Source organism: Python bivittatus, unplaced genomic scaffold (genome assembly GCF_059951505.1).
Source record: "Python bivittatus isolate LINGU-HERP-01145 unplaced genomic scaffold, Pbiv_v1 ctg000330_np1212, whole genome shotgun sequence".
NCBI lineage: Eukaryota > Metazoa > Chordata > Lepidosauria > Squamata > Pythonidae > Python > Python bivittatus.
Genome location: NW_028277058.1, coordinates 56,085,866 through 56,112,292, shown reverse-complemented (window position 1 = coordinate 56,112,292; position 26,427 = coordinate 56,085,866). Strand labels below are relative to the sequence as shown.

Here is a 26,427-nt window from a genome sequence, read left to right as displayed (position 1 = left end):
GCCTCTGTCTTCCAACAGTCACTTAGGAGTACTAGGTCAGAGGGCAATCCAACAACATCTTCATTCTCTTTCCTTCAGATCTGTTTTGGAGTAGGGCAGCACAGAAATACCAGCATCTATAAGTAAATTCTACCTAGTAGTAGTAAGGCCAGCCCTGATATACATGTTCTTTGACTTCAACTCCTATTAACTATCAGCCCCAGCCGATATGACCAATGTTCAGGAATGATGGTATACTATCTTCATGGGCAATAATTTTTTACCTCTGCTTTAGAAAAAAATTGAGAACCCTTATCTACTGTCTCCCAAAATTATAAGTAGCTGTGTTGGTTCATGCATTCAAGGTGCTGATTGTTACCTATAAAAATCCTTCATTGCATAGGGCCTGGTGGTTATTCCAGTGGTTTCTGTCCATCCAGTAAGATCAGGCAGAATGGAGGTTCTCCAGATCCCCTCAATTAAACAATGTCATCTGGTGGGTCTCCAGAAGTGTGCCTTCTCTGTTATAGCACCTGTTCTCTGGAATAGCATCCCCCACTCCCGAGATTTGCATGGCTCCTGCCCTACAAGGATTCCCCAGTCCTTGAAAACATGGCTTAGCTCCTGGGGCTTAAGTGGTGTAGGAAGCCGTGGAGATGATCTTGGAGAAACCATCTAGAAGCTATTAAGATAATTACTATAGCCTATCTCAATAAAATATAGTTCTAGTCTTCCTGTGCAGTCAGTTTCCTGATCTGGTCTACCTCATAAGGCTGATAGGTTAGGCTATATGTTGAGCCCTTAGCATTTTTTTGTAAGATATTGGGTGATTTTTTTCAAGTATGTTCTTTTCTCTTTTTTTACTTAATTCCAAAAACCCAAGTGGTTCTTGTCCCCTGAATTTGCCAGCCTCTTCAAGATACACTTTTGAGCTGAGATACAAGCAAAAGTCTCTTGAATGCCACCTCAACCTATCTGCAGTGAAGGATTCACCTTCGGGAAATCAGGAACCTCTGCCCTTGTCAGTTCAACCTTTCAGTTGAACCACCTTCCAGAGGAATACCCACCCAAGGTTTATCTGCATTGCAGGCACTACTCAGCAGATGGCACTGTTGGTATTATCCAGCTATGATAGATGCTGGGTTGTTTTGTGGAAGCAAAACCAAGTGTCACTTTGTTTGTGTGATTAAATCACAGGTGATGGTGTGTGGACCTCGCAATTTTAGGAAGCCTACAAAAAGGATGAGCAAAACAGGGTCTACTGCAGAGAAGGGAACAGTCTGCTTCAGGTTGCCTGAGGAACAGCAAGAAGACAGAGAGAAAGAGGCAGACACCCAACTCTGAGACCAGAACTTCACTAAGGTAAGTTCTTTGACCTGAAGTGATGAGAACCTAACATTCAGAAGGAACAACATAAAAAATGCTCCAGACAGAGTTACACCTTTTCTTTCTGCATTTGCTGGGTTTACACTGACAAGGCAGCAATCTTAGAACTTAATCTACAAGTTGCAAATATATTTTATTAACTATTGAAGTTTCCCTTTTTAGAAGTCTTTGGATTAGAACGTGTCCTGTCTCTCTTCCTTTTTCCAATGGTCCTGTTGTGCCTTATTTAACCTTTTGATTGCAACTCTTTCATTTCTTCTTGACTGTTTTTTAGCTTTATTACGATTTCATTTCACAACCTCATCCGTTTGCTAGATTCCTCTGAGCAATTATCTTCTTGAACTGGACAAATCATTAGTGATTTTTTTTTTAAATCACCTGAAAGCTGGAAGCCTCATTGCTTGTAGCTTACATATTTACCTGATCCCGAATTCTTTTCATAGATTTTATTACTATTGGGCTGTAAAGACCTAAAAACAAAATGGTCAAAGATGACAGAGGAATAAAATACAATCTTTCTAGAATGTTATCAATTTCATAAAGAAGAGGAACCAGAAATCCTTGGCATTTCTGCAGTGGATTTCAGGTCATGTTATTGTGGAAAAAATATTGAGATATAGGTCTACTGGACTAGACCACACTGGAACTCAGTTTAATTCAACATTAAGCATTCATAGTAATAACTCATAAAACCTTTCTTTTTTTTCCAACTTCAATTCTGATTATAGCCCAATGATTAATTTTAAGGTTTCTATCCCATTGAGTTTAAAGAGCTACTTACATCTTGGGGCCACAAATAACTTTTTTTTTCTTTTTTAGCAATAAAAATTTATTTCAGGAATTCATATACACATATACGTGCTGCTGAATGCCAGAGAGGTTTAGTTGAGGTTATGAATGCTTTTCTGCTAAATGGTATAAGGCACTAAACTGGAAGATCCTTGGCTTTTTATTATTATCTTAAGAGGCTGGTTCCAGAAATAAGATCATTTTGGATTTCTTCCCAGTTACCTAAATCTTGCCCATTAGAGCAAATAAAATCTATTTCACAGAAACATCCCTCTTGGCTCACAACACTGAGGGGTCTCATTTACACCTCTGAATGTTCAGATGATGGTGACGATGTCTTTGGGAATATCTACACAGCTCCATCGGCCTTTAAGAACAGGATATTTGATACCTCTACCCAAGTTCATCCAAGTTCAGATGCTAACCACAGAGTTGTTGCTTGATATGCAATAATGAACAAGAGCAGTATTTGAAATGTGTGACTCTCCCTTACCTGCCACTGGCACTAACAAGGTTACCAATGCAAAAAAGGGTGCCAGCTTTTTGTGACACTCACATCCTTAAAATCTCACCCCCCCCAAAGAGTCTGCCCCAAGAGTCTGGATGACATTTTAGAAGACCTTCCTCACTATCTCCTTCTTTGCCCATCTGCCAGATTCTTGAAACATCTTCTGAAAAGAAAGATATTCTGCCAGATTCCCACACAACTGAATTCATATTGAAAACACAGAAAACAAGCTGTCTTGTTGGAGACTGATAGCTTTTGCTTGAGCTGTAGCTAAACGTCATAAATACCTTCTCCAGAGCGTTATTAAATGAAGATGATTTTATTCTTGCAACAATTTGTAATGGCTATTACACGCTTTTATATAACTAAATTTTCTTTATTAATTTCTGTTTATTGTTTTATTGCCCTCTTGATAACTGTGCGTTTGTTGTAACATACATTTTGAGCACTTATTATGGGCAACTTGATTCAAAGTAGCTCACATTCAAAGTTGGTTTGCCGTGAAATTTACTAGCTGCGTCCCCACAACATCTGAGGGTACTCCATGGTTATGTCCATGGTGGGGGTCAAACGAGTCAAGATTGCAGCTGGGACCATGCAATTAAAGCCCCATCCTTTTTTACGTGTGTTGTGTTGCAAAGCGTGTAAAACAAGGGCAAGGTTTTGATCACATTAGCATGGTTATAGCCACCATCTTGACTCTTTTGACCCTCCTTGAGGCCATCTCTGTCAATGGCTCAGTCTATAGGAGGGAACCCATCTTTGTCTTTACATTGTGTAAACTAGGCCACCAAGTTCAGACATAACAGAGTTTATTGGTCTGGGCACTGCATGTTAAGTGAATATAGTAATTGTGTTTTGTTAACCTGTGTTTAGGGCTCAGCATCTTGTGTGAATCCAGTCATCAAATAAACTTCAGCCTGTTACTCCCTGTCAACCTGATGTACTTCACAGGATGGTTGTGAAAATACATGTTCTATGTGTGTACGTTGGGAAAAAAGAATGAATTCTTCATCTACCGCTGCTTAGAGTTGTCCACTTGGAAAGATAGCAAGATGGAGACATTTTCAGCTATTTATCTTCTCTTTTCTCTTTTCTTCTGACCCTTTCTTAGTGATTCGGACATGATTAAGCTTCTATTCTTATTGTCCTTCATGACCGCTATCGAACAAAACAGAATTCTTGGAAAACCTGTTCATGGGGACTTCAGTTCTATGCTGCAGGCTGAATTCTCAGGTATGTGTCGTAGATTTTCCCTTGGCCTGCCGGCCTCTCCTATTCGTTGACATTCCAAATTATTCCCAGGTAGTTGCTGGCAACATGAAGTCAGGGCAGGTTGAAAGCTAGATAGGCCTCAGGTTTGCCTCTTCAGCTCATGGATTTGAAGGAAATGGGATCAAGCATACTTCTTCTCCTGGGCCACTTTAAATAAGGGGCTGGTGACAAGTGAGTTAGCCCAAAACAGAGACTATTCTTTGCATGGCAGGAGATACATAGACAGAGATAAGAGCAAAGGGATGAGAAATAGCACCATTCACCCACTTGTCAAAAGGGCATATAAATGCATTTGTCTTGCCCAGATATGGGGAAGACGCTTCACCAAACAAGAACTGAATCCCACAAGACTCATACCAGGTTGCACTTTTTGGGTGGGACCATTAGTAGGGAGGGAATTGCCTCACACTGCACTCAAAGTAAAAGTAAAAAAATCATCCCCAATTAGTATCTTGGAACACATCCAAGGAGTTTTGCTGGTAACAATATGGAAGTGGTTTGTTATTGCCTTCTTTCAGAGTTTTTCTTTACCTCCTAGTTTGGTTACAACCCTGGGATCTCCTGATAGTCTCCCTTCCACAGTTGACACTTCTAAGCTGTTTGAGATTGGCCAAGATCAACTAGATGCTGTCCCTCAGTTGGGCCTAATTAAACCAACAACAATCAAAAGATGTGACTATACTCTAAACAAATAAGCATAATGTTTAATTTAACCCTCAAATCGGGGCTATTTAAAAGTCATGCTAATTTCCATTTATATTGCCCAAAGTTTTCATCTGACCTGAACAGATAACTTTTTGGTGTGAAGGCACATCTGGGCCTCCAACCCCAATAGACAGCATAGCAGGAAGGAAAGGATCAAAACTGTAGCTCCCTCCCCCCCCCCACCTAATTCTTGACCTGTTTTACATTTCCTTATTTAAAGCTATAGCTAACATCAACCTATATGTTTTTAAATAACAAAAACATATAGATTGATGGCAGCTGTGGCTTTAAAATAATGTGTAGCATGGCTCTAAATGATATTTTCTCTATGGCAGTAGAAGATAGATGTTGAACTCAAGTGTTTTAGGAAGAAGATTTTTTTGGACCTTTCTAATATTGTTGTATCCTTTGGGCTGCTTCTTCCATTGGGAGGGGCAGAATTCAATTATGGGAGCCCTCCCCTACTTTCAGCACACAATAGTGTCATCCATTTTAGGCTGCACCAGTTGGTTTGTCCCAGTGTTTCATGGTTCCTTGCCATATCCCACATTCTGCAACTGAACCTCTTTTCCTAGATCTACCTCCTGAATGGCAAAAAAAGAGGAACTCCTATTACGCAACCCAAGACTCTGAGGATCCCAACGGGGCCGATCCCACCAGTCTTTGCTACTTTATCCAAGAGAGTGAGACAGAAAGTCAGATATCGTGTAGGCTCCGGTTTACCAGAAGTAGATTTAACTTCAATTCTTTCGGACTCCGTTTCGGGAAACGGCAGGGGTCTCCCTTGGCTGATGATGGACAATTGGGTTCTCGAAACAGTGGGAATACCATGGAAGTCCTGCCAAAGTCCAACCTGAAGAGGAGATTGGCTTAGTGTGAGGACAACTGGGAAGACAATTGTTAAGTTTTGAAAAGCTGGTTTCAACAGCATAAAGGCAGCAGTTGCAAACAATGACTCTCAAAGGCGGCATTTGGGGAGATAATTTCCATCACCAACCAACCCCCCAGCCATGATTTCTAGTCGCTGGATATTCAGTAGTTCTCCAAATGCGATCCCCTGGTTCTAGCTCCTTCTGGGGTGTTAAAAATCAAGGGTTTCTACAAATCACTTTTCTCTTCTGAGCTAAATCGGTTTGGGAAGATGCCATGACTTAGCACAGTGTCCCAAAAGGGAATTCCCATTTGGACACAATGTTTTGCCCTGCATGTAAACTGAGTTCCATTGTATCTCTTGTGGGAGGAAGGGAGATGTATTTATTTGTTTAAAAGTTCAATTCTTATGGCTACCCACTCATATACTACATAATCAGGGTGACAAGGAGGACTTTCTAGGTGGAGAAACCTGATCAAATGCCTTCTCTTAAAGGGGTTCAAAACAATGACTTCTTCTCCATCAGGGGTGTCCACAAGGTGTAGTCAAAAAAGTCAAGGTGACAGCCAGGACAATGCAAAGTTCCACCTGTATTTTATGGGCGGAACTTCGAGCCCACCATCCTCACTGCCATCTTGACTTTTTTGACCACCCCCTATGGATACCCCTCATGCCCAAAGTGCTATCTTCCAATTGTGTTGGGATTATAGAGTTCTCAGCCGGTAAACTGGGAATTCTGGTCCCAACATGTTTGTCTGCTAAAACTGTCCCAACACGTCTTAACTGCATTTGGTGGTGTCCTATAAAATAAATTGGACGTTTTGAGACGCGGCTGATCCATACTTTAAAAATAGCTTGATTTCAGATTTTTTTTTTAAGTCATCCGGAACAAGTATATATCAAACATCACTGTACTATAATAACATGTAGTGATATTTCATTTTGGTGTTTGAAGGGGGCTGTGTAGAAGTTCTGCTTTCTTTGCTTTTCAAAAGATAAAGGTGTCTTGAAGTAAGCATACATCAAATTCCATCTTGTTAGCTAATTTGGAGGCCCCTTCCTTTCTCACGAATACCTTGCACGTTGGTGGCTCTCGGTTTTAAGCATTTATCTCAAAATGGATATAAAATATATAGGTACTTGAAATGTCATGACTTTCCATATCTGTCAGATATGTTTGTGCAAATAGAGCTGAAACGTGTATCCCAAGCATGCAGTTTAATAAATTTCATGATCTCAATAGCGCACATGAAGGTTTATGTCCATTTCATTTGGGAAAGTGTGCAAACTCAGCTTTATCTTTCTGCTATCTCTGGAGCCACTAAGAAGAAAATCATCTCCTACTTGAAAATGCATCAGTGCGAGGACAAAAGAGTGCATTCATTTGCATATTAATTGGGCATGGTAATAAGTCCCTTGCTGGTCTGCCTTTCCTTCCCTCACCCTGAACGTTTCCACAATATATACATACATACATATATGCATTATTCCCATTGTAACTCCACTCCTGGATGATCTCACACCATTGTTCCTATTTGCCAGCTTAAGCTGACCTATTTCTGGCTCACTGCAGTACATCTAAAAATAAAGACTATTTCAAGTGAAGATCAACTGTTGATTAAGGGAGACATCCTATTGTTTTCTTGGCAATAATGCAAAAGCCATTTGTTCCTACTTCTTTTCTGTGATGCTGTTTCAACTTCTTGGTCTGGCCTCACCCTGGATTTCCTGCTGGCCTTGCATCCAACGCTCGCCAGATCCAACCTGCTCTCTTTGTTCTGTTGTGTGTTTCTGAGCTTGAGCATGGTGGCTAGGTCCGCCTCCCGCTGGGACCCACACTTTATCTAGAAAAATGCAAAACGTTTTCTACAAAACTTTTTCCGTTTGCAGGGCTGAAACTCTGCAGAGCTTTTGAGCAGATGGTTTTTCCAGCCGTGGTGACTTGCCTGCTCCTGTGCCAGCTCCCTCCCTGCCCCCTCACCCCTTTTCACAGGTTCGGCCACTGTGACATCATGGCAAGATGCTATCCTTCCAACAAACACAATTTAAAAAGCAGCAGAGGGATGATGTGTTATCTCCTCATGGTGGCCTCTTGACTATTTTTGGAAGTCACGGGATAAAGCACAAACATATGCAGCGAATGAATGCGATTTCTTTGCACTCCTTTATAGGATGTTAAGAAGATATCCAGTGCTTTTCTTAGTGTTTTGAGAGCTGGCACTGAAATGACCAGTGGGTCAGCTTTTGAGGGACAGGAAAGTGGGAATGATGACACTTTGGAAGTGTCATTTGTCTTTCAGTCAGAACTGGCCTGAACAAGCATCCGACACAGGAGTCTTTTGCAAAATTCAAGACATGCTGGCCCAAAGCCTTATAAAGTACCGATTGAATAAAGGCACATCTCCCTAGAAGTAACATGAGACTGCCTACTTCACTTCTCCAGAGCAGAAATTCTGGGAATTGCAGGCTAGCGTTTGCCCAGTTGGGAATGCTGGTCTATGGCAGATCCAAGAATCAATCATGGGCTGCCAAGAAATAGCATTGGAAGCAACCTCCTGGCATCTTTATACATCTCAAGAAGGTAGGTTTGCATAGCTTCATGGAATAAGCTGGCCACTATCTACTGAGCAATTCAGTACAGCAGAAAAGCATTAGCCCTAGTCTTTGGGGGCTAATACCCATTGGACATTTGAAGAGCATCTGGTGAGCATGCAATCAAAATGGCGGGGGGGGGGGAGAGGGTGCCCATTTATAACATGGCTGCCACTGGGGGTGTGGGTTAGATCTAAAAAGCCAATTTACCAGAAGGGGAAATGATGAATAAATCTCTACCACTCTGTAGCTTCTTGGGATACTGTTTGCCAGTCCTTCATTAGGCGCAATGACCAGAATTCCACTTAAAGATGGTAGAAATTAAAACATATAGAGTGAAAGAAGGGGGAAATAAATAGCAATAAATTATCCATGTGATTGGTTCCCACGGGTTTTACAAACAATAAAGCAAAATTTGGCAATGTTAAAAAAAAACAAAAATAAAACCGCACTGGTCCCCTAAGAGCAACTCTATATAAAATAAATCTGAATGATCCAGAAATTTAATTCATGGGGGGGGGGGATGTAAAAGATAGCTGGGCATCTTTATAAAATGGGCAGTGCAACAATACATTGATAGCATTACAACCATGCCTTTGCCACAAGGACAAGAAGGGATCTTTCTGAACTTCCCTTCAGGAAGGGCTGTTGGAAGTGCATTCAAATGTGTTAGGTTTAGTGTTCTAATTTAGGGGTAAATATTTGGCTCAGATATCTGGCTGGTCTAAAAAAGGGACAGTGGCTACTAAAATAAAATAAAACAAAATAACTGGGGGGTGGGGGCGGGCTAGTCACTATTAAGGCCAACTATTTTCCCCTGTTTTATGGGGGAAAGTATTCACCAAGCCCAGGCCTGCAACCACTCAACATTTGTATTTCCTAGGAATATCAAGGTGCCTGATGGTACAGTAGAAACAATACTATGCCAGAATAAATAGAATGCTTAGTGAAAGTTCAACACTGAATAGGGGCAAGACAAAGATGATGCTCCCTTGGATGTCCAATGCATTTATGGACATAGGTACACTTGTGGTGACATTAGAGATGCGTTGGCTGGGGAATTGTTGTTGTGTATGTCTGAATGCAAGCAATGCTGTGTTGCAAACCAAGAGCGATTTGCAGCAAATGTTACATAGACTGTATGATGCAACAGGCATGGATTGGAAGGTTAATATATTGAAGACCAAAGAAGTTACTGTGTTTGAAGAGAAAATGGAATGAATGCCGGCAAGGCACAAATGGCTTAAAAATTGAGCAAGCTAATGGCCTTGTGTAGAATGTTTACTAAAGAGAAGGAAAAGGATACAGAAAGATTAAGGTGTGCAAATGCTGATGGAAAAGTAGTGTGAGGTCTTTCCTGTGGTATGTTTTTGGAAAAAGGCAAACTTGGCACTAAGAGTGTGCTTCTGCCCACTTTGTTCTACAAAAATAAGAGTTAGGAATGACAAAAGAAACATACATTTTGCATGCTATACTGATGGAGCATTTAAGGAGGATGGTAATGCAAGAATAGAGTGCTGAATGATTGTGGATTGAATGCAGAAATGAAGGGCCAGAATAGGATGTTTAGAAGTGGTTAAGATGTGGGACTAGAAACCAAGAGACCAGGCATCCTAGTCCAGAAGCCAGCTGGTGACTTTGGCTCAGTCCCTGTCTTTCAGCCCAACCCACCTCACAGGATTGTTCTTGAAGGTGGGAATGTTTCATAAACCACCTTGAGTTGTATAAAAGAAAGGTGGAATAAAAATTTAACATTAAGAAAATATAATGAGGATGGCATTGCAAAAAAGGGATATGAAGTGAGCGGGTTGAGAAGGGGAAGATGGAGAAAGTTATGGATGGAAAGACTTGATGGGTCTCAGAAAGAGGTGAGAAGTTTAAAAAACAAGGCGATGCAGATGTGATGGAAGCAAGGATTGTTTGCAAGGGTAGACCAGTATGGAAAGGTGAGTGAATGGTACAGGTATAAATTAGATTTAGTTGTATTTCTTTTTTTTCTTCCCCCATGCCCTAAATTTTTCCTGCATGTTTCCTTTCCTGGGCTTTGCTTAATGTTGCTTATCCTGAGAAGATACATTGAGATGGGCTTATGAAAATGGGAGATAGATTCATCTTGTGGATCTAATATCATACATACCCGTTGATAGCCAGTGATGCAACCAGCGGTTCAAGAGTGCCCAGGTGGGCACAGATAAAAGCAAAAAGCATCTGGGCAGGTATCTGATTATTCATAAAGCCTGAATCCCACCATTGTCCAGAAACTAAGAACATGCAGGGAGCTTTGTGCCAAAACGTGATTCTACATAGCATATTTCTCTCTCTCCCCCAAAAAGCTGAAAGAAAATCTGAGACTGCCACAAAAGAAATCCCATGCTGTTCTGTTCTTGCAGAAGAAATCCATCTCTGCACAAGAGCCTCACAATGCAAGACAACGCATTGCAGAAATAAACGAAGCGGGTTTTCTTTTCGGCTTGTCCCTTAATAAGGCTTCCTTAAAAGCATTTTCTAGTTCCGTCTTTTCATTTCGTTTCTCCATCTTATTTGATTATTGGAAATTCTCTTCCCCCCCCATTCCCCTTCTGTGAATTAGTTTGGCATTTAAACAAACAACTTTGGTTTGTAGGTCTTTGTAGCACAATGAAAGAAAAAAGAGTTGTTCCAGTGCTACTGTATGGTTCCCACACAAAGATATACTATTATTTTTCTGCATTTCAATAAAGTCTTTTATGGGAATAAAAGGTCCTAAAAAATTGGAGGAAATTTTTTTTCCTGAGGTTTGAGATTGGTTGGCCTTTGAATGAACTTGAACAACCAAGTTAATGTTGGAATCCTGAAACAGTGATGCAATCAACCCAATTTTATTGATCACTAATATTATGTTTCATTCCCCAAATGGAACATATTTGAAGCTTGATTAATTAGAATCATTTACACGATGAGCCATGAATGTGGTGGTAACTGAAGTATCTTTCTTCACAATCATTACCTTCTCAGCACTACGAAAGTATCTAATTTCTACATCTAATCAGAGATTGCTGCACTGTACAATTTCCTTCAATAAAATGATTTCATATTCCAGTATAACTATTGAAAAGTTTATTCTTCATGGAACAAACACCCAATGTGTGCATTGTGCTAAGCCATGATTTATCTATTGCTCATTAATCACAACTCCCTGCACTGACACATATTAAGCCAATACACAATCACATTATGGTTTAGTGTGCTGTACAAGGCACTCCAGATCCCCTAAGAATTCCTAGCCAGTATAATACACCTAAGTCAAAAAACAAATGATCTTCCTATATTATTAATCTTCTGAATAAAAAAATAAGCGTGAATGGGAGCTTTGAAAATTCAATTTTTCTGCTGCAATGAAGCAAAAACTAACCAGAGGTGCGCAAAGGGAAAAAAATGAAGACCTCTTACAAGAATGGAGCACACACGAAAGAGCTGGTTTTATTTGTTCGGAAAGTCTGCATTAACAGCAACATACGTCTTAGCTGTGATGGAGGAAAGCTTGTACCGTTTCAAGGTGTTTACTGGAAGCTCAGCTATGGAGTTAAAATGAAGGTTGGCTTAACACTGCTTGTCTTCTTAGCTATGGAAGAAGAACGCATCTCTACCGCCTACAGATCTTTGAGGTCCTTCTGGACATTCCACAACGTAGTGGCGCTGTTCTGGAGTTGAGACACTTCACTATCCTTCAGCTTTTGATTGATCACACTGGTCAACCCAGCAAATCCCAGCACGCACGGAAGGCTCAGAAACACTTCATTTTCAATGCCATACATGCCCTGCAAGAAAAGATGGAGAATTAGAAAATCCCCCATCCTCAACCTGGACTGAAAGTCCAGTCACTGTTGACTGATCCACCCAGCATCAAAGATAACCTTGCCACAACATTGTTGCCAAGTCTGTCATGTGGCACTCTTCCCATAGACACACATAAGTTAATAAAAAATTAGCAGGAAGTTTTTTTCCCCAACTCTTCTGTACAGTCTCATGTTGCTCCAAAAGCCTTTTAGATGCTGGGGGGGGGGGGGTGTGGATCTAATATGCACAGTTGTTGGAGGAGGGAGGAATCACCAAATTTCAATGGACCTCCAATGATTTGGAACGATTTGCACCTTCCCCAAGTAGCTCCTCCCCACCCTGTGCTATTGAGGAGGATCCCAGCTTTTTTGGAAAGCAATCAAATAAAGCTCAAATTGTAATAATGTGTTAAACATGTTAGGAACTGCACCATTTTGTTTTATGTTGAAACAGGCTAAGGATTTTTTCCCCCAGGTACATCTGATTGATGTAATTATTGTGTACTAAAACATGGTCGGTGTCCCGTAATTCTAATGCCAGCCCCTTGTCATGGGCAGAAGAAATAACCTTGAGGAACAGGAGGAAGAGCCACAACCAAGACATGGTCAGATAAAAGAAATCTGAGTCTGGGCCAGAACTGTAACTCAAGTTAGTGTCTCAGCCAAGCCCTCCCTAGTTCTCATGAAGATAAAGGGAGGGAGGAGGAAGCACATTCAGACCAACAAGTTCCTGTTACTATAACCTTACCATAACAGTAGTATTAGCATGAATGACCGGTTTCCTAGACCGGTCTACCTTGAAGGGCTGACACCCCCTCCCCCAATCCTAACCCATTTGTCTCCAGGAATGTATATTTCACCTAAAACAAGGGAAGCAAGTATATAAAGAACAGAAAATACTGCCATCTAACACCGGTCCTTACCTTTACCATGGTAGACACTGGGTGAACTCGACAAAGGTTCTTCAGAATGGTTTCCAAAAGATCAGCAACACTAAAGCCAATGGCCCAGTTGGTGTAGCCTTTCAGCTTGATCACTTCATAGGCACTATTAGACACACATGAGAAAGTCTAGTTAAGCTTTGTCAATGGGAAACAAAAAGCTCCAAAATTATTACAGGTAGTTGTCACTTAATGACCATTTGTTTAACAACAGTTCAAAGTTACGATGGTGTCGGAAAGTGCATTACAACCTGTACTCACGCTTATAACCGTTGCAAATCGTTGCACCAACCCCCACGGTCACATGATCACAATTTGCAACCTTTTTAATGAGTCGTTAAGCGAATCATCGTGGTCATTAAGCGAATTGTGGTTAAGCAAATCATGTGGTCGTTAAGCAAATTCTGGCAAAAACATCAATTGGGGAAGTTGGAATCGCTTAATGACCATGTGATTCGCTTAATGACCACGGTGATTCACTTTACAACCTTCGTAAAAATGGCCGTAAATTGGGTGCAGTCACATGGTCACTTAACGACTGCCCCACTTAACAACCAGTTTTCCAGTCCCTATTGTGGTTGTTAAGCAAGGACTTCCTGTAGTCTGGAGAAATATCTGAAATAGTCCTTGTAAGAAGAGAAAAACAGTCCACATTATTCTCAAGTATGGGAAATGAAAACAAGGAAGCCATGAAAGAAGTAGAAAATTGACCCTCTACTGTGGTCTTTCTTTTTTCTCCAAGATGTGTTGGTCTACAATTCCAAATATCCCCAATCAGCCTAGCCTTTGAATATTTTCTCTTAATGCAACAGGATGGAATTATCAGACACAAAGCTCTGGGAACAGGATAAGTTTAACAGACTAACGCTTTACTCTCATTTTAAATTTGATGGGACAGGAAGCTGTCTTGGACCAAATGCAGCAGGTGAGCTCTGGGCAGTTGGCCATTGCCTCAAGACCCATCAGAACACACCCACATATTGGAGACTTGATTAAAACATGCACAAGTGCCTTGTGTACAATTGAAGTCAGTCCCAAGTCAGTCTGGGCCACAGTTTTAAACATGGCACGGAGAAATTAGAAGTCCTCACGGTGTATCCTTTCCTAAAGCTTCTCTTAGCTCATCTTTCCACTGAGTGCTACATTGGGGAAAAGGCCATGAAGAGGCCACTTCCCAAAAGCAAAACATGGAAGGTGAGTAACGGGGCTGGCAAGGAAGAAGGGGAAGTGGTTCAGCCATTTGGGCATTTCAAGGACTTTGGTTCAATCCTTTTTTAACAAGCTCTGCTGAATTGTGACAGCCCAGCATTCTCTCTACATGATACTATGATGGCTATTCCAAAGCCAAAGGAGATTTTTCCTAATTCTGTAGATTTCTCTACACCACTATTAGAATTTCCCAGAAATAGCAGAAAAGCTTTCATAGATCCTTTGCATTTTCTTGTTCAAGAAATTGGTGGTTCCCCAGGCCATTAATACCGTATATGCTTGGGGATAAGCCAAAATACGCTTATCCACAGATAGACTTATCCACAGGTATATGTGGCAATACTTTTTAAAAATACCTGTATCTCCTGTATATACTTGCACATAAGCCCATCTGCAGATAAGCTGACTCGCAAAATTTTAAATACTGCAAAATACCATGAAAAATGCACCACCCACAGATAAGCCAACTGTGAAAATTAAAACATGAAAATTTCAAGGGTTGGCTTATCCATGGGTGGTGCATTTTTCAAGGTATTTTGGCTAAAGTTGTGAGGGTCGACTTATCTGCAGATGGGCTTATCCATAATCATATGGTACTTTCTGTTCAAGAAAGCAATATTAAAAAAAAAAGACTATGTTTTGTCTGTTACTTCCATAACTCCACTGCACCATACCTGTCAACCACCTGTCTGTGGACTTTCTTCCAGTTCTCTGGATCTTGGTCAGTCCCCATTTCTGGGTTCAGCTCCTGGAGACTAACGCCTGCTACATTCACCCCACTCCAGACTGGTACTGTAAGGGTTAAAGAGAGTTTATGGCAATGTAATATAAGTGACTGTTTTATATTCAAAAATTCCTTTTATGTCTCTGTTTCAGTTAAAAACCTGCTGGCTGGGGAATTCTGGCAGTTGAAGTCCACACATCTTAAAGGTGCCAAGTTTAAAAAACACTGAGTTAAACCATTAGCTTAAGAGTTAGCAAATATACCTGGGAGTTTTTGAAGTATAGGTAATCCTTGCTATCCAACCGCAATAGGGACCGGAATTTAAGTCACTAAGCGATTTGGTCATTAAACAAATTGGAGCTGGTATTACAACTTTTTTTATGACGGTCGTTAAGCAAATCCAGCTTCCCCAGTGGACGTTTTTTGCTGGAATTTGCTTAATCACTACATGATTTGCTTAACGACCGTGGTGATTCACTTAACGACCATTGTAAAAAAAGGTTGCAAGTCACAATCATATGACCACAGGGGTTGTGAAGCACTTTTCCGAAGGGCATCATAACTCCGGAACATTGTTAAATGAACGGTCATTAAGCAACTCATCTCTTGTGGACTCTTACATTAATATTTATCTTTTGCTCATTCTCAGAGGAAAAAAGTGCTTTTCTTCCTCTTTTTTTAAAGTAAAGCACAATTCTATTACAAATTGAAACAAGCAAAAATTGTACCCAAAACTATAAAGTTAGTTTAGCATGGCTGTGCCCTGAGATAATCAAATAACTAACATATGTCTCCATCAAGACTTACAAAATAAATTCTGGAGAAGGCTAATATAAGCCATACATGACTAAAAAAGAACTGAGCTGACCACTGCAGAAAGCTGAACATGAATTTCCTTTTTATATTCTTTTTAGTTTTTTTTTTTAAGCTGTTCCTCTCTCATGCCAGGCAAGTAATTTGAGATAACACCATCTTCCTTCCCAGAACAGATTTTCTTGTGTCAAACATTTTGATCAATGCATATTTTCCTGGGATCGTTAATCCAGGTAAAATTCTACTCCCGATATTTGAAATACCCGTGCAGTATCTTCTTTATCAACGTTTTGGATCATTGCTGGAAGCTCTCCTATCTAAGAATCAAAGAAGGAACTTACGGCTCTTAACTCCTCCCATTTCATGTCTTTCCTGATATAGTCTCACAAGATATCAGAATGAAAGTTCAGGAAGAAGTTGATTTTGATCGCACCAGGAGTTGGTATTTCAATGGCAGGCCAACCCCAATCCCTTTTAGACATCCTGGACTTTAACTCCCATGAGCATCCACCAGAATGACCTCTAGCAAGGGACTGTGGGAGAGGTAGTGCAAAACATCTGAGAAGCATCATGTTGCTCATGCCTGCGCTGCAAGACTGCCAGGAGAAGCAAGTACTACTCACCACTGGAATCACCATGTTCTCCCAAAACCCAACCGTGACAGCTAGAGGGATGTATGCCCAGTTTTTCTGCCATCAAGAAGCGGAACCGAGCAGAGTCAAGATTACAACCACTGCCAATTACACGATGCTTCGGCAGGCCACTAAGTTTCCATGTCACGTAGGTCAGGATGTCCACTGGAAAAGGGAAGACAGACAGACAGACTGAAGGCTGGATCCTCCAAGCATCTGGCTAACATGGCAGCCTCGGGAAAAACCTGCAGATCAGCTCTTTGGCAAAGTTCACATATTGAAGGGTTTCGTGCAATGTTTGATCCTGGCCACTTTGCTTATACACCATGGTTTATGACTTAGCGCTACATGTGAATCTCAAACTAATCATGACTTAGAAAAATGTGCAAAACCCATATCTGCCTGGATGTGTAGTCACAGCAATGTGCGCCACTATGAACACAAGCTATTGCAAACCTACTTTTCTACTGGTTCGTTGGTTATCTACCTTCTATTCTGCACAAAAAGATTCCAGGAGCATTTTTGTAAATGGAGAATAAACATTTAATGCAACATATAGTGGCATCTGCATGTACATACATATCCCAACAGGATTCAGGTGTTAAAAATGATTTGTTTGATAATATGCTCCAACCTTAGGCTGGATAGTTGTATATAGAATAACCAGTTATAGAGTTCTGAACGATTTTTGGTTTCAAGCATCTTAACTTCAGACCTTCCACATAATTGCTTTTGACCCAAACCCCCAATTTACCTGGGTTTGAAACCACCAGAATGATGCAATTTGGGCTGTATTTCACAACCTGGGGGATAATGAATTTGAAGACATTCACATTCCTCTGAACCAAGTCAAGACGGCTTTCTCCTTCCTGCTGGCGGACACCAGCAGTTACAACAACAACCTTTGAATTAGCGGTCACAGAATAATCTGAAGAGAAAGGAAGGAGAGGAAAAGTTACTGTGTGGATCAGGTTTGGATTTTCCTTCTTCTGCAAAGAGCAGAAAAATCCAGCTGCCAAGAATCTTCCTTCTCTCCTTCAACAACCATCCTGTTGTTCCCCTACCTGAAACTTCTGATTACCAATGACCACCAAGCCACTCAGTAATCAGGACAGCATCCATCATGACTTGTTTATCTTCTAATTACTGGCTAAAGATTTATTTTGGAGGGGCGATGGGGGAAGGGGGTATAAGACATAATCCCAACCTTACCCTTGTCTGCTACAATCTTAGGTGTCTTAAGAAATAAGCTTCCATGTTGTAGATCCAGCATTTCTCCCTTCAGTTTGTCTTCCAGGACATCAACAAGAGCAAGTTCATCACAGAGACCCTGGCATTAGGAAGAAACATGGTACCATGAATTGAGCATGAGGGGCACTACATTGGCACACTGGGCATATGAATTAAGCAGAGTCCCAAATCATCATGGAAGTGGTCAGTCTATCTTAAGCAAGCCTTGATACTTTCTTGTATTGTAGCAGGAACAGAACTACAATAAGCTTCTGAGCCAGGAATGGATCACTTGTGGTCTTCAACACTCATTTTTATATCATTAATTAATTATATTTATTAGTTGCCCTAAACCTGGCTGCTTTGAGCTGCGCTCTGAAGCTAAGCAAAGCTGCACCTTCCTCCATGGATGGAGACCATGAGGAAGTCTCCAAGCTACCGGCAGTCAAAAACATCCTGGAAGAAGAGAATAGCAAGCCACTTATTTTCTGTTGCCAAAAAACCCTGCACAGCCATTTCATGAAATCCCCAGTTGAGTGCAAGGGAGACCTTACTTTCACAGCTATTAACACCTTTCTTTGTTAGACCAATTTATCTCACTTCTCAACTACAACAATTTGTGGCTACTAGTTCGATATATATTACTTTACTGTGATTTAGCCTTTATAAATACTGTATTGAATGCTACATGCCATCTGGAGATCTCCTGCATGACAGTCAGCACATAAACATCTCAGATGGACATACATACCCTTTCCAGGACACTGACAGCACAGGCCATCCCCACCTGACCGACTCCCACCACGGTGACCTTATTGTTCGGTTGAGTGCATGGTGGGGCAATTGGGGTAATCAGTTTGTCCTTGAGTGAAGCCATTGCTTTCTGCAAAACAAAAGAAAGGGGCTGTGAAGTGATTTCACCAATTTAGTGCCCTACCGAGGCGGAAGACTACAATTCCCAAAATGCACCACCAGCATGGAATACAATTCTGTCCTCTTCAGCTAATGTTTTCCCCACGATCAAGGGTAATTGAAGTCATAATTCAATGTATCTGGAGGTCACAAAACTGAGAAAGGATGGAATGCTGCATATCTAGTATGACTATTATTATCATCAACAGTATCATCAAGTATAATTATGACTCATATTTCACCCAGAAGCTTAGGACACCATGTATTACTCTACCACCAACATTACTTGCTATTTATTTATAGAAATCGTAGAATAGGAAGTGTCCATTGAAAACCATCAAGCCCAACCCTGTTCAATCCAAGCCATTCCAGAGAAATGGTTGCGCAGCCTCCACTGGAACACCGCCAATGAAGCATCGTAAGATGAATTTACAGAAGCACTGTCAAGTAAGGCATTGCACATCTGAAACAGCCTTTGAATACCCAAAGTGCACAGATCGATAGAACATTTCAAACAGGGACCTTTCCAAGGTAAGCCATTTAGTAGACCCAGCTGAGCATCTTTTGAATCATTTGCTGAAACTCAAGCTACTACTTTGCCTCCAGGCCTCCATCCTGAGCAACAGCAGGTCCTAAGTTTGCATGTTTCCCCATGCTCCTTGGCTGAGCCAAAGGTTTCTCCCTGCAGGGAAATGTGAATAAATCAGGGAACATCACAGTCAACCATCAACACCAACAAGTGCTATTAAGATCCTTACCAGTGACACAGAAAGGACTTGTTTACTGTATATAGCTTTACTTGAAAGACAGCCCTGAATTGAGAAGTTCGTCTTCTCAAAAGAAGACAAGGCAGAATAAAGTAGGCCTTTCTTTCTTCCCTTTCTTGGCATTCTTCATGAGATCACAGCAGTGAGAATGTATTTTTCAGCCAGATTCACCCTCTTTCTCACTCAAGAATGACCCATTTCAAGAAAGCTTGAGGATGAATAGTAATGCTGGGATCAGGGTGGGGGAAAGAGCAGTAACACTGGCAGGTCCTCTTAGTGGGGTTCCCACAGAGGCCAAAGCAGCCATATTATGAATGGGCAGGAGTCTCCTATCGGCATTTTGTGTGAGCACCCATGACATGCTCTCCAAATGTCAAAAGGATCTTCTGGCCCTCAAAGCAGGAGATGCTTGTGACATCATTTACAATCTGGGTTCTTAGCTGTGTACACAGAACTATTCTCTAGTGTCCTCTCTGCTTTGCAATTCCAATCCCTTAGACCCGTCAAGGTCCAACTCTGGGTGTCTTCAAGAGGCAGGAGATGATCCAAGAAAAGATCTCCTTCTTCAATCAATCTTCCATGATAGGCAGGGGGAGCAGAGGGAAAGGAATTGGCACCGTTTTTATCTTCCTTCAAGGGCTTCACGTTGATGGGAGTTCTCCCCTGACCTAATATTTTAGCTTCCTAATAACCTTGTGAAGGACAGTCTTTATTAATACCATGAAAAAATTGCCTTTCTAGGACAAGGAGCATCAAGGTGGCTGGACCTAGTTCCCAAACTGTTCACCACGTCACCAACAAACACTTTGTAGGACCACCATACAAGGTTCAACAACATGATGCCTGCAAACACCACAGCACAGTTGAGTATCTCCAGACGGCATTGGTGAGACCTCAAAATGACATTAAAGTTACTTCTTAAGAAAAAAAAAATTGGCTGCAATCTTATAGGATGGCCAAGTCTCCTGAAGTGTTGAAGTTTAAATCAGAGATGAAAGATCTGGGGTAGACTGCCAAAATCATGCAATGACCTTGTGAGATTTTGACCAACGGAATACGAAGATGCCTACAGTACCTGGTAGTCCCGTGGTTCCCAGACCACCAGCTGGATTGGATCAGGGGTACACAACTTCCACAAGCCACATCAGATTTTCCATGGCAAGTTATGGGTTTTACACCACACACGAGCCTGTTTTGTCCTTCACAACTCCACAAAACCTAACCCCCCCCCTTCTTCTCCTAGGGGGGAATTCTGCATCCCATAAAAAGAATACTGGCAAGCTGAATGCAGCAGATTTGTTAGGATCTCAGTTCCCAGGATGGTGACCAGGAAATTTGGACAGATATATCTGGATACCCTACAGAGATACTCTAGTAAATTGAGTTGAAGGTTGGACTTATGACCTGTAAGGTTCCAACTCTGGAATTCTAAGTCGGGGAAGGTATATTTAAACATGACATCTGCAAAGCTAAAAACAGGTTCCATATTTATATCCAGACTTCTTCTTGTGTACATCCTTGCTCTGCAAATTTGGTACCCAATGGTCTTCCCATTACAGGTAGTCCTCGACTTACAACCACATTAGGAATGGAACTTCCATCACTAAGCGATGCAGTCATTGAGCAAATCACACAGACGTTAAGTGAATCCAGTTTCCCCCACTGACTTTGCTTGTCGGAAGCCAGCTGGGAAGGTCACATATGGTGATCATGTGACCCCAGGACACTGAAACCATCATAAATACATGTTGGTTGCCAAGACCCCCAATTTTTGTGACATGACCTTGGGGACGCTACAACAGTTCTAAGTCCTAGGACTGCCCTAAGTCACTTTTTTCAGTGCTGTTGTAACTTCAATCATTAAACAAATGGTCGTAAGTCGAGGGCTACCTGTATCACCACTGTGCTGAGGCTCACTCTTTTTCTTATTTGTTAAACTTATATATCCCATTTTTTCTGTTCAGGAGCAAAAGGTGGTGTCCATAGCTCTCCTTCCTCTTATTCCCCACTACCACCATAGTGGTACCCCGTGGATAGGCTAAACCTATCTCAATGAAACATAAACAGAAGATGTTCCCAATGAATTGTGAACTTAACACAGATGGCCAATTCAAGAGTAAGTATTGTGGCCAATTTTAGCCAAACTGTAACCTTCTGAATCAAAGAGCTTAAGGCCCAAATGGCAATTCTTTTATTATATGTCCCAAATGCCAGCAGGGAATATTCCTGATAGCCTGTTCAAATTAGCTACTTCTTTAAATCTTCTCATCAAGGTGCTTGCTGATGTTTAAGGAAATCTTTTCAAGAATATCTAGGGTGCTAATTTAATAAGCTTTCTTCTTCCCTCGTATATTCAATTCATTCTCTCCTAAAGACCAAGGTTCTACTATTTGTGCTAGATTTATATCCTTCCAGAAATTCAAGATGGCACATAAAGCATTGCCTTCCGATTCTTCCTCCCCACCAAAAACCCTATGAGGTAGATCAGGCTAGAAGAGAATGATTGGCCCAAAGCTAGTGAGTGGCTGAAGGTCGACAAGAACCTGGGTCTCCCCAATCTTTGCCCAACACCTCACACAACCCAACACAACCATCACACCACACACCAAACTCCAGAAAAAATAGAACCACCACTTAACTGTTTCCCATTTTGACAAGGCAACTGATGAAACTCATAGAAAAATCCATGTAGATTCTTAAAAGGGTTCCTGAAAACGAATACTACAAACTCTGAAGTGCAAACCCAGCTGACTTTAGGAAAGCAAAATATAATATTCTGTAAGTAGATAAGTGGCTGCCACCTAAGGCTAAGATCAGACAGCGTGTGCATAGATGATGTAAAATGAACTGGCAGAACTTTGCACACGTGAGCTGGAATGATACCAACTGCATTTTACTGTTAATGAGTACAAAAATAGCTCTGGATGCTAGACCAAAGGATACTGTTGGATTGACTCTCAACCCCGTGGTATCCTTCAAAACAGGAATAAGCAAAATTAATACATGTCTGGGTGATCTGCAATAGATTGGCACAGATTTCCAAGTCCCAGTTATTTAGTAACCAATACTTTCAGGTCAATTTCATACTTCAGTATGCCTGATCTTCAGCCAGAGTTCTGCTTTCTAGAAAAATCACACATCTATTCAAAGGACATGCTGAAATATAATCCATCCAAACTAAGAGTGGGCAAGCTTCAGATTTGCAAGATCTACCCTGTTTTCCTTGCTGTCACTTTTGTTCCTGTAGAACTTGAATCCCTCCTGGGCTTGATACAGAAGACATTTCTATGAACCAACCGATTTGTTTCAGATTCCAGGATGAATGGGGCTTGGAGTCCTTCCATTTACAACCATTCTTAGTGAATCCAAGCTATATTCATTACTGTAATATAATCTGGGTGATAGGTGGAGGATAATTATTGTAATGCTTTAAACATAACTTTGGAAAGTGGGAGTTAAGGCTTTGCTGATCTTCTGCATATCACCAAGAGATCTGTTGGTAGGTCTAGACCAGTGTTTCTCAACCTTGGCCATTTTCAGATGTGTGGACTTTGACTCCCAGAACTCCCATGCTGGCTGGGGAATTCTGGAAGTCAAAGTCCACACATCTGAAAATGGCCAAGGTTGAGAAACATTGACCTAGACCCTTGACTTGGCCCCCTGCTCAGTATGGGTTGTAACAGCCACTGTTCGCTGCACTAGGAATTAACTTAACCTACATGAGAAATGAAATATGGAAATTCCTCTCCAGATACACGACTTTCTTATCACCCAGGATACAGTTAAGAGCTGGAAGATATAATTTAGGCCCTCAACTCCCTTTGCTCAGAGCAGAAATTTGAACCAAAGCAACCTCAGAATGTGACTGATTAGTTTTTGCTTGAACAAAACCATCTATCTCCCTTGTTAACTGGTTCTATTATCTAACTGCTTTTATTCCTACGTTTGTCAAATTTGTTCCTAACATGACCAACACCTACTTCCTTGTTACTGAAGACCATCCCTTTCCTACCTGGCACCCTCTAGATGCATGGACTTCAACTCCCAGAATTCTCAGCAATAGCCATAGTGGTTAGTTACTATCTGAAAGGTACCCAGGTGGAAGAAAGGTGGCAGATTTGCAAGTATACCAGTCTATTGCGAGTCTACTCAGAGCTAAACATGCCCTCAGTCTCTCCTCACAGTCTGCAATTTATCGTCATCTACTTGCCTTTATCTGAACCTGTTGATTTCTCTATGGAACAAAGTCCACAAGATGTTCCTGCATGCAGAGCATTCATCGCATATATGAGTTCTCCAGGGAATTCTCATTTATTGTATAACAATCTATAATATACTTTAGGGTCTGAAAGGCTCCTAGGCACATGAGATCAGTGCTGGGTCACCTTATCTGACTTCTTGCACCTCAGCCAACTCTAAAACTGAATCCTACTAACATAACACATTGTATCACCCTTGAAGTACAAGGAAGTATTCAGCGTGGTCAATGGTGGCTCTCTAACACCTTTAGTTCTTGAAGGAGATGGAGGTAAAGAAGAAGGTCCAGCTAAGGGCCATCTTCACTTAACTCCTAGGGACAATAGAGAAGCCCCCATACTGGTTTCCAGGTTGCAAAAGCTTACCGGGTGTATTCCTGTGTGCTAATGCACACGCACAATGTTTGCCCAGAAAACAGGTACTTGCTCATGGAGTGACCCAACCCACAGCTGACCTGCATTCACCATGTTTATTGGCTTTGGCTGAAGTATGACTTTTGCCAATTTATCAAGAATGCTTGTTCTTGCACAAATGGGGGTGGGGAGGGCAGTGGGGTGGTGGCACTCTCCCACTTACCTTTTCTTCAGCACTCCGATATGGAGGCCATCGGTTGTTCCTGTCGTCATTCGAGGACCCCACGGAGTAACAAACAAGAAAGAATGTAAAGTCGCTCATAGTGAACTTCTATCGTTTCACAGCAGCGACAGCAGGCAGGCAATACAGAACTGACATGGTCCCTGCCCCGAAAGGCTTACAATCTACAATAACAGACAAAACAGGAATGGGAAAAGGGGGGGGAGAGGAGAAGTCAAGGCCCCATAGCTGCGAAGTAATCAGGTGTTCAATCCAACGATTGTAGTTTCTTTGCTCTTAGTTTGTTTGATGATGATGTGGAAGCGCAACAGGGAATGGAGTTGGAATGTATGATGCTTTAGAAGTGTTTTTCAAACTTGGCAACTTTAAGAGGGGTGGACTTCAACTCCCAGAATTCCCTAGCCAGCCATGCTGGCTGGGAAATTCTGGGAGTTGAAGTCCACCCCTCTTGAAGTTGCCAAGTTTGAAAAACACTGCTTTGAAAGCATCACACTCCAGTTGTGTTGGGTGCACAGTTCCAAGATGTGCCATCAGCTGGGGGAAGGTATGATGGATAAGTGAACAATATAATATAATTCAGCTTCTGGGGGCTGGGATCCAGCACCCGAGGCTTTGAAACGATGGTTCCACGCCTAAGGTCAATGCGCTTTTCATGGTCAGGGATTCCCAGCATGATGGGTGAATTGTTCCTGTGGAAAAGCCCTGTTGCCAACAGATGCAGAGTGGCGCTGGCTGCCCTGAGACGCAGTTTCACACATGCGACGGCTCCTAGTCAGGCTGGCCTGCACGCATGCACAAACTCACCTTCCTGTGGGCTTCCAGAGTCCCTCACAGAGCGACACCCTTCTGTCATTTTTCAAACCATCCCAATTCAGGGGGCTCAAGGTATTTTCCTCTCCTGGGTTAGCCCACTCCCACCCCAGCGGTCCAGCCCCCCCCCCCCCGCCCTGTTGTGTTTTAATGAACTGGAACCAAAGAGAGAGGGGGGATTTAAGGGGCAAATTCTACATTCCTGCTTCAGGCCCCCGCAGGTAGAAACTAGCAGCTAAGCGATTCCTCCTTCACGTGCTACATGACTCCATGCAGGTTGGGCGAACACTGCAAAAACCCTGCCTTGCGGCCAGGAGGTCACACCCTCTTGCAGCCTTTTTTAAGCCTGAATCTGAAAGGTCTCAGCGGGCAGGATGTGGCTCACTCAGCCTGGGCGTGAACAGGAAGACTCTCCCTCTCCTGCAAGAGGGGAGCAAATGCAAGGGCGTCATTGCGCTGCTGCTGGGTCACGGGACGCCTTTGGCACCCAAATGGCTCTGCAGCCAGCCTGCAAAGCGCATCCCAACCCTTCCTTAAACGGGAGGGGGGGGAGCTCCCCATTTTAGCCATTTCATTCCCCCTCCCCACCCGGCAATTCCAACGAGGGCGGGCCGGAAAAGTGAATAGGCATTTTTTTTTCCTTCCCTGGAAATTAGAAAAGGGGGGGAAACCCTCCGCAGACCGCGTGTTCCCAGGCACGTCCCTCTCTCGCCCCCTCCCCCCGCGCCGTCGGTGATTGACAGCAGCTTCGCCAAAGCCTCCATTCAGCCGGGATTATGATGCAATAAGTCCCCTCCCTCGCCTCTTCCATGACGATCGCTCAAACCGGCACCTTTTTTCCCCCTCTCTATCCGCCCCGCTCGGAGGCCGGGAAGAAAAGCGATTCGGAGAAAAGGCCCGGGGGAAAGGGAAAGCGGTCTCCTCTCACCGTTCGGGGGGCGCCTTTGTGCATCAGGAAAAAAGGGGGGAGGGGGAGGCAGATTAGTAGTGCAGTGCAAAAAAAGGGGGGGCTATCCGCCATCCATCCATCCATCCATCCTTCCTCCGACTCCCTCTTTCACTGCATCACTCTTGAAGGGTCCCCCTTCTTTTTGCAGGCGCGCACAACGCGAGACGTCCCCAGGCCCCGGAGAGAAAGAAACCGGGAGTGGGGGGGGGGCTGGGGGGGCCTTGGAGGGAGGGACAGATGCACAAAAGGGAGAATCGCCCCTCCCTCTGATCCCCCCCTCTGCAACCCTGCTCCCAAGGCGCCTTCTGCACGGGATTTCCAACCCGTGTTGCGCGGCGTGGGAAGATACTTTCTTGGGGGGGGGCTCCAGATCTGCCCCAAAGAATTGCTGGTGGGGGGTCTGATCGGTACTCACCTCTGGGCTGGCTGGCTTGCTGGGGCCGGCTTAGCAACGGGAGCGAGGGCAGAGCGCAGCGCGGCGCGGCAACCTGGAGGAGACGCGGGAGGAGGAAGACAACGCGCGAGTCAGGCCGGCGAGGGCAGGAAGAAAAGAGACGGGGGGTGGAAGGGATGGAAGGGGCGGGCCCGGCTCCCGCCGGCGCCGCTTTCCTCGGGCTGCGCTTCTGTGATTGGGAACCGAGCCGCGCCCGCCCTTCGCCTCGCGCAATC

General features: G+C 42.7%; 1 protein-coding gene across 1 annotated transcript; it reads right to left on the bottom strand.

The window, feature by feature from the left end:
* Positions 1-11,539: 11,539 nt before the first annotated feature.
* LDHB (lactate dehydrogenase B) lies at positions 11,540-26,318 on the bottom strand. Its single transcript, XM_088141361.1, has 8 exons — positions 26,174-26,318; positions 18,221-18,352; positions 17,452-17,569; positions 16,994-17,167; positions 16,231-16,404; positions 14,745-14,862; positions 12,844-12,967; positions 11,540-11,902 (listed from the first exon to the last, which is right to left on the bottom strand). The coding sequence occupies exons 2-8, from the start codon at positions 18,344-18,346 to the stop codon at positions 11,735-11,737; spliced, it is 1,002 nt and encodes a 333-aa protein (XP_087997487.1). The 5' UTR covers positions 18,347-18,352; positions 26,174-26,318; the 3' UTR covers positions 11,540-11,734.
* Positions 26,319-26,427: the final 109 nt, after the last annotated feature.